The sequence below is a fragment of the Rattus norvegicus genome, chromosome 13 (assembly GCF_036323735.1).
Source record: "Rattus norvegicus strain BN/NHsdMcwi chromosome 13, GRCr8, whole genome shotgun sequence".
NCBI classification, from domain to species: domain Eukaryota; kingdom Metazoa; phylum Chordata; class Mammalia; order Rodentia; family Muridae; genus Rattus; species Rattus norvegicus.
In genome coordinates, this window is record NC_086031.1 from 81,962,461 (window position 1) to 81,971,527 (window position 9,067).

Genomic DNA, 9,067 nt, shown 5'->3' on the forward strand with positions numbered 1-9,067 from the left:
ATATACCCAATTTGTTGTTGCCTAAGCATTTAAAAAATAATAACATTTGCAAGCATAAAAAAATAAAATTAAGGGCCAGTTAAAGGCTATAATGGCTCAGTGGGTAGAGGTGATTTTTTCCCCCAAGCCTGAAGTCCTGAGTTCAATCCCCAGGACCCACATGATGTGTCTCATGTTGATATCCCAATATAAAACAGCACAACTTTAAAAATTACAAAGACTTAAAAACCCTCTAACCAGGAGGCTGGAGAGATGGCTCATTAAGCATATATACTGCTCTTGAACCAGAATTCAATGCCCAGCACCCATATCAGACAACCTCCAACCGCCTGTAACTCCAGCTCCAGGAGTATCTGACACCTCTAGCCTCTTAGAGCACCTACACATACACACACACACACACACACACACACACACACACAAAATTAAAAATGACCAAATACAAGCTTAAAAAAACCTCGCCTAAATAAATTGAAAAAAGAAAAAGAAAAAAGAAACTATGCTATAAAAATAAGCATCGTTGATGAAAAATTTTAAGAACATGAGCTGATTTGAGGGCTATCAATCACCCTCTACCACTGTTCAAAAGTTTTCAAATCAGTCCAGGCCTGGTAACACAAACTCCAAGAACCAGAGATAGTTTGACCTCAGGATTCAAAACACTTGCTACCAAGGCCCAAACTCAACGTCAGGACCCATAGTTGAAAAAAGTTGTCCTGGCCTCTACAACACTTTTTTTTTTAAATGGACCCTCATGTCTTTTTTTTTTTTTTAAGATTTTTATTTATTATATATGAGTACACTGTAGCTGTCTTCAGACACACCAGAAGAGGGCATCAGATCCCATTACAGGTGGTTGTGAGCCACCATGTGGTTGCTGGGATTTGAACTCAGGACCTCAGGAAGAGCAGCCGGTGCTCTTAACCACTGAGCCATCTCTCCAGCCCGCCTCTACACTTTTGACATGGCACACACCCTCCTGCATTCACATACAATAGTAATAAATATATTTTTAAAGGAGTTTTCTTTCAGGTGGAATGGTGAGGCATGTTTTTAATCCCAGCATTCCAGAGACAGAGGCAGGCAGGCGGATCTCTGAGTTCCAAGCCAGTCTGGGCTACAGAACAAGTTTCAGGACTGCCAGAACTACACCCCCCCCCAAAAAAGGGGGGCTTGCTTTTGCTTGGACTTTTGAAGAGTTAATATGGCAGCCATTAATGCTCAAAAGACTAAATAGATCCAAACACTTAGATCTAAACTAATGTACATCATCAAGTCACCCAAGAATCAGAATCTCAGCCAGGGAGATGGCTCAGCAGGTACAGATCCTTACTGGAAGGCCTCGCACTTGAGTTCAATCCCCAGATCACAGCTGGCAGGTGTGAACCAACTCCCGAGTGTGTTATCCTCTACCTCTGTGCACACACCGTGCCATGCTATACACACACTCACCATGCACACATTCGCAGAATAACTTAGAATAGAATAACTTGCTCGGTTTCACCTGTCACATTTTTAAAGGGCTTTTTAAAAACGTGTGTGTGTGTGTACACAAAGTATGTGGGTGCACACATGTGCTACATCATACATGGGAAGGTCAGAGGATGAGCCCTTTCAGTAGTAGTCGGTTCTCTTCTACCCTGTGGGCTCTAGAGCCCACCACACTCAGGCTGTCAAGCTTGACCCACCGAACCATCTCACAGTGCCAAAGACATATTTCAATCAGAAATATTTTAATAAAAACCAAAATGCTCTCCACCACTGCAGCAATGTTTCTAAATGTTTCGCCAGGTCTATCCTTTCATAATTCCTATTGTTACTACAAAAACACGGGTTATACTTATGATTTACATATGCCTATGATTTATACACTAAATGAGATGAACTAATGACAAAGCTAACAAAAATGACTTAAAGGACAAGGAAAGCATGATATGTTGTAAGTACACCCTCAAATGTTTCTAATGGGCAAAAAAAGTAAGGACTGGTAAGATGGCTCAGTGGTTAAGAACACCGGCCACTCTTCCAGAAGGCAAGTGTTGCAGAGGTCCACAACTAACTCCACCAGGGGATCTGACACACTCATACACACTCATGCAGGCAAAACACCAATGCACATAAAATAAATCTTCAGGACTGGACATGGTGACGAATGCCTTTGATCCAGCACTGATCCCAGCTCACAGGGTGTAGATCTGTGAGTTCCTCAGCCAGACTGATCTACAGAGCAAGTTCTGGGACAGCCAGGACGATTAAAAGACAGAGAAACCCTGTCACAAAAAGCCAAATGAATGAATGAATGAATGAATGAATGAAGACATCCTGAAAGACCTTGAAGTCTCAGTCTCACCATCACAGAACCCACCAGCAAAAAGTCCTACCTCACATTTTCAGTGGCATTCCCTAATGCAAGCTGTCTGCATCACAGAAGCTAATAAAATCTGGACTCTGAGGAGAGCTAGTAGTGGGAGTCAGTTGTCTCCTTCCAAGTCTGAACATGTGCAGGCTACCGACATGCAATAAATTTTTCTTTTAAAGTGTAAAGCGAGATTCTACCAAAAAAAAAAAAAAAATTACAGTAAGCCGTAGACCGCTGTCTTTTTTTTTTTTTTTTCCTTATTTTCAGAGCTGGGGACCGAACTCAGGGCCTTGCGTATGCTAGGCAAGCGCTCTACCACTGAGCTAAATCCCCAACCCCGTAGACCGCTGTCTTAGTCAGGGTTTCTATTCCTGCACAAAACATCATGACCAAGACGCAGGTTGGGGAGGAAAGGGTTTATTCAGCTTACACTTCCACATTGCTGTTCATCACCAAAGGAAGTCAGGACTGGAACTCAAGCAGGTCAGGAAGCAGGAGCTGATGCAGAGGCCATGGAGGGATGTTACCTACTGGCTTGCTTCCCCTGGCTTGCTCAGCTTACTTTCTTATAGAACCCAGGACTACCAGCCCAGGGATGGCACCACACACCCTTGATCGCTGGTTGAGAAAATGCCTTACAGCTGGGTCTCGTGGAGGCATTTCCTCAGAGGAGGCTCCTTTCTCTGTGGCAACTCCAGCTTGTGTCAAGCTGACACACAGAGCCAGCCAGTACAAGCGCCCAATTCACTAAGAGGGAGTGAGGTGACTGTAGGGGGCGAGCATCAGAAGAAAGGACACTTCAAAGACACTCATCCTAAGAATAAGGGAAGCTTCCACCCACCCCCCACCCTGGGGAAAAGGTAACAGAAGTGGTGCTGGAGGCTTGCGGCTGCTCCACTCCTCACTGCAGTGGTGCGCTGAACTCAATGGAAGGGTTTCAGAAGGATAAGGACAAGTGCACACCACACCTAGGGGACTGGCTGTAAAGGAGCCAGTAAAGGCTGTAAAGGGACTGCCGGAAGAGACCCAAGGGACAGAGTATTACCCCTCCAACAAAACCACGGCAGGGATCTGAGGGGTAGAAAATACACAGTGCCTCCCCAAAGGAGTGCAGCCTGGAGAACAAAGCCCACAGCTGGGGCCCTGGAAGCACCTCACTGAAAGAGCACGGGATGAGCCACACGGACAGAAGGGGAGCAGCTGAGGTTCCAGGGATAAGGCAGGGGACGCCAGGATGACAAGGGCCCCACAGCATTCTGAGGGAGTCCAAAAGCAGGTGCTGACTCACAGTCAAGCTGAGCTGACGTATCAGCCCACACCTCGGTGGGGACCACTTGTCCTGCATTACTCACAGGCCAGCCTCCCTAAAAATACCTTCAAGGGGAGGTCACTGCTCACAGAAAAACCCGAATGAGACAGATTCGGAAAAATTGGGCCGGAGTCCCACTTCTGTCCCTAGGTCAAAGCACCCGTCCACTGTCCAAGCACCTATAAAGTCAGATAATCTGATTCCTTCATGATAAAGCCTCACGATGAGAAAGCAGACTGGGCTGTGGATATGCAGACAGACACTAAGGGGGACTGTCTCTCAGCATCCTTCAGTTTAGATTCAAACGCCCTTAATCCCAGTGCTCAGAGAGGCAAGGCAGCCAGATCTTGAGTTCAAGGCCAACATGGTCCACAGAGCAAAGATACACAGACTAGCCTTGTCTTGAGGAACAGAAACTACCTTGCTCCTCTCTCCATAAACCTCCATATACCTCAACAAGGACGGCATTTCAGTACTTCTTACGGAACCAGACTCTGCAGGAAGCAGCAATCAGAGTCAGGCGTGGCACAGGGCAAGACGCAATAGGTCTGACAGAGCGGACGGGTTCTGATGAAGGGAAGGAGGAAGGAGCGCCCTTCTGGAAGCAGCTAACAGCATTGCACCAAAAGCCACTGTAGACAGCGACAAGAACAATGGCACCTGTAGACAGGGACAAGAACAATGGCACCAGAAGGCAGTTTAGTTAAAGACGTGCACAAAGTGAGCTGCGGTCCTCAGCCCAGGACCACAGCTGACAGCCCAGGGGGCTGCCACTCGAGTTTTTTTGACCGGTACGCTGGACCCTGGAGAGCAGACATGTGTGAAGTGGAAAGGGACAGCAAGAGCTAACACAAGACCCCCTGGGATGGTGTGACAAGGAGCGGTCCATGGGCTGTTTTTAATCATCAAGGGCAGGAGTGAGAATCGACAGGGCGGTTGGGGTCAATACTGAAAGACAGATGGTATAGACAGACAGGTGGGCTGCTGGGTTGTTTCCGCCTCCCTTCCAAGGTTATCTTGCTATCATCCTGCACCTATTGTTCAGGAGGAAAGTCTGGCTTTTGATATTAAGCCAGAAAAACTTCCTCACCCGCCACAGACTGGCTTCGTGTCTGAGATGAGGAGAGAAAACTCAGAACCTTTATTTGTACTGGGTGAGAGCGCTATCATGGAGTTACACTCCCTGGTGCATTCTAACTTTTCAATTTTTTTTTTTTTTGAGACAGGATTTATGTATCCCTGGCTGACCTGTGTTTAGCACCACAGCCAGCTTAATGTAGGTGTCTAGACCTTTTGCATGTATGTATGTGTGTACCACATGTGTATCTGGTGCTTGCACAGGGCCAGAAATTGATAGATAGAACCCCTCCCCCAGAACCAGGATGCTAGGGATCAAACCCCAGTTCCTCTGCAAGAGCAGTCAGTGCCTCTCAATGGCTGAGCCATCTCTCCAGCTCCCCCACCACCACCAATAGGAAACTTTAAATTGATCTAACAATCTATAACAGAGCAGAGAATCAGAATGCTCTGTAATCCTGGCGCTCGGAAGGCAGAGGCAAGATCATCAGCCTGGACTACAGTAAGTTCAATGCCAGCCTGAACCATATACCAAGGCACTGTCTCAGAAAATAAATATACAATGTGTGGAGCTGTGATCAATATTTTTGGTTTTATTTTGTTTTTAAGGCAGCTTCTGTGAACCCTGGCTGTCCTGGAATTTACTCTGCAGCCCAGGCTGGTCTTGAACTAACAGAGAGATCTGCCTCTCTGCCTCTCTGCCTCTCTGCCTCTGCCTCTTGGGTGCTGGGATTAAAGTGCACAGCTACTCCTTTTTGCCTTTCACAACCAAAATAATTTTGTCTTGAGATAAAATATTTATACACTAAAGAGTCACAAAATTGAGACAAGGAGAGTCCCATAGGAAAACACCTCTTATATATCTCCAACGAGTGGTTCAGAAGGAGACCAGAAAGGGAGAAGTGTATCAGAGTTATGGTACAGGACTGTAGGACCCCTCCATTTGTTCTAGGTGAAGCTGTCCCACTATGGAGAGCCCCAGTACTCACTCCTTCCTAGCTATCTCCCATCATGTCTTAAAGAAGCCTGCAGCAGTGACTGGGCATTGAAGCTCTCTAGTCCCAGCGCAGCCACTAACTATGCCATGTGCATACATTATCAGCTCAGCCTCCTTTCTCTCTACAAGAGAAGACAATGCAAGCTCCTGGGTTACACAGCCGACACCACCACCCAAAAGCATAAATCTTAAACCGGGTAATTAGATTGTTGGGCTCTGGAATCCTTGTTAACCGCCATTTTTCTTAACCCCTCTGTCCTTTTCCAAACACCTTTATAGCCAGAATGTAAGGTATCAACCTGCCATGCTTCCAGCCCCACTGCACCAGGTTTTGAGTCCCAAACGAGATCCAGTTTGTTCTCCCTGACTGGGAAAACAAAAAGGAAAGAAGCTTGCAGTTCTTTAGTGGAGAAACAGTATGGACTGGAATAACATTGTGATATAATTGCAAACCGACTACAGTACGAAATTTTTTACAAGTCCACTGTTCTGAAACAGTGGTTCTGTTGCCTAGGCTGGCCTCACACTCTATCTCATACCACACACAGCTGGACTTTTTAAAACATACATGCACACAGTCTGGTATGGTGGCCCACAAGTTTAATCCCAAGGCTAGAGAAACAGGGGTATCTCCAGGCCAACCTAGCCTGTCTACATAATGACATCCCGAGCCAGCCAGGAGACTTGTGTTATACACACACACACACACACACACACACACACAATTCTTTAACAAGCCACAATCTGCCCAAAATGAACATTTAGAAAACTGTAAGACAAGGCCCTTCTTTCCTAGGGAGTTCCCTTTTCTTCCTCCTGGATATGCAGCAGGTCAGCTGAGACCTGGCCACGCCCACAGTGGCTAACTGGCTCTACCATACCAGCTCTCTGAGCTGTCACATCCTTGATATCAACTGGGAAGACTTGAATAACAGAATAAGAATGTTTTCACCTTTTCAGTGTGTCGCTTTTCAGCCCCCGGTGACTAAATTATTTAGGTGATTACCAAGGTCATTTTGTTTCTAAATGTTCCACTCACCTGCAAGTTTAAGGTCTCTTCCTCACTAAGAGGACTGGACTTTAGGCTAATGCTACCCCAAACTTTACTCTGGGAATACAGCCATGAATTAGAAAAGGGCCCTCTACGGCAGGAATTCTGGAAAACGAACAGTGTAGCAGAGGTGATTCCGAAAAGAGCAGATAAGGGGTCCTAATAGGAATGGCATTCCTAGACGCACTAGTGAAGAACATATTTTTTAAGCTTAGCGCGTTAAAAGGCAAAGAGAAAAACAAAAAACAAAGACCAAAGTTCCGAGACCTAAACAGCATTGCAGAATCCAAACCATGGAAGCTAAAACAGAGGCGAACTTCATCAATACTGGAGTCTGCAGCACACAACGCTGAGTCTGGGCTGTTGGGCTAAAAGTACTCCAGACCTGGAGGGAAAATACGTAAAATCAAAATGGAGGAGGGGCCAAGGAGAAATGGGCTGGAAGCTAAAACCTCGTGGCTCGTGGCGCGTGGCGCGCGTCTCATGGCGCCATCAAGCCTTCCTGCTCCACGCTGCCCAGCCTTGGGACTCACCATCCCGCCTCGCCAGCGGCCGCACGCGGCGCCCAGCTTCCTCGGGCGCCCCTCATGGAGCCCGAGCGCCCACTGAACTTGGCGGCTGTTAAACGGCAGGCGAGCAAGCAGCCGCATCCTAAAAGGGAGCGAGGGGGAGTAAAGAAAGAACCATCTGGGAGGGCTCCACCCTTCTCCACCTGCAGGAAAGACCCGAGGTTAGGTCAAGACGCCCCTCGCTGCCTTGCAGAAGAAAATACAAAGGAAAAAGGCGTCTCGGAAAGTCACACTGGGTAGCCCCTTCCCTGGGATCCAAGGAGCAAGCGACCCGGACACCGAAGAGCACGGAGCCAGTACAACTTTCTCACTGAGACTGATGCCGTTTTCTCTTCTGACCATAAAAGACAGCAGTCCCTGCTGTCATCCCATCCTTGACTGCGCCCATCGAGCTTCGGCTCTCCCTGAAAGCCCTGCAACCCCCAGGTGGGCTCCGGGCAGCCGGCGCGCCACCTCGCGCATCCCAACCACCCTCGCAGCCCACGGACTTGGGCGGCCGGCCAGGGCCAGGCCGGGCGAGGAGCGCACACAGGCTCCAAGGGAAGCCCCGAAAGCCTGGTCCCTACAACCGACTTGCAAAACAATAAGCATCCGCTTTCCGCCCCTCCCCCACAAGACCCTGACCACGAGTCACAGCGGCCGCCGGGAACCGGCGAGAGAGCGCACCATCCCTGCGGGGGGAGTGTAAAGGGAACCCGCACCAAGGACCCTCGGTCGCCCCGGTCCCCCGATGATCCCCAACGCCGCGCCCCGAGTCTGCGCGGGGTCTGGCGGCGCCGGAGCGCGGCGGCCCGGAGGGAGGATCGCGCGGGCCACGCGGTGGCAGGCTGCAACTGACACGGCCCGCGGGCGCCGGCCACATGCGCCGACCTCAGTGCGGGCAGGGCGCGCGGACTCTTACCTTCCCGCTGGCCGTGCCCCCGCTCACGCCGATCAGGAAGGGCTCGCCGCCGTTGGGCTGCTGGTGGTTCTGCAGGGTCTGCTCGCTGTCCCCGGCCATGACTCGCGCCGCCCCTCCTCTCGCAGCCTGTGCGAACCGACGCACGCTCCCCGCCCGCGACCGGGCTCGCTCAGCTCCTCGTAGGCGCCGCTGGTCGCTGCTGAGGTCGAGGCTGGGCCGGCCGCGGCTGGAGCCCGGGCACGGAGGAGGCCGAGGTGGCTTTCCCGGAGGTGCTGAGAGCTCTCCTGTGCCCGTGGCGGCCCGTGGGGTTTACATCCCAGGCAGAGGTCAGCGTGATGAGGCTGCTCCAATCCGGGCGGGCTGCGCGCTGCTATTCGCCAGGAGTCTGGCCCCAGCCTCCGCCCCGCCCGGGCCCCGCCGCCGCCCGAGGTCTCTGGGAAAGGTGTGAGCGCCACTCCCCTCCCCACCCGCCCGATTAACCCTTTCTCGGACGGAGCGGGGGGGTGGGGGAGTGAGGGAGAAACCGGCTAGGTCAGCGTTTTAATGTGCCCTCAGCGTCCTATTTCAAGAGATCAAAAGCGAGAAGAGGCTGCCAAGCAGTTCAGAGAATGGAGGAAATGCCCCAGGTTTGAGACGCAAAACTGGAAAAAGCTGGGAAGATGGAGATGGAGGAGAATTAATGCCTGGACCCTTTATCCTCACTGAAACTTGTGTTTTCAGAGACTCCCTTCCCATTCCCTGTATGCCAAAATAGTGTGTCAGCCGCTCGACTTTAGAGATTTCCTGTCTTGGAAACCCCCAAGT

At 50.0% G+C, this 9,067-nt stretch overlaps 1 protein-coding gene across 2 annotated transcripts in view; it reads right to left on the minus strand.

Moving 5' to 3' along the window:
- Uck2 (uridine-cytidine kinase 2) overlaps positions 1-8,576 on the minus strand; it is a 57,305-nt gene extending 48,729 nt beyond the window's left edge. Inside the window, exon 1 of one of the 2 annotated variants that reach the window (XM_039090790.2) lies at positions 7,327-7,455. In XM_039090790.2, the coding sequence (XP_038946718.1) occupies positions 7,327-7,443 (117 nt within the window). In that variant the 5' untranslated portion in view covers positions 7,444-7,455. Of the gene's footprint in view, positions 1-7,326; positions 7,456-8,263 lie in introns of those variants that run through there. The other variant, NM_001415746.1, reaches the window with a different exon arrangement.
- Positions 8,577-9,067: the final 491 nt, after the last annotated feature.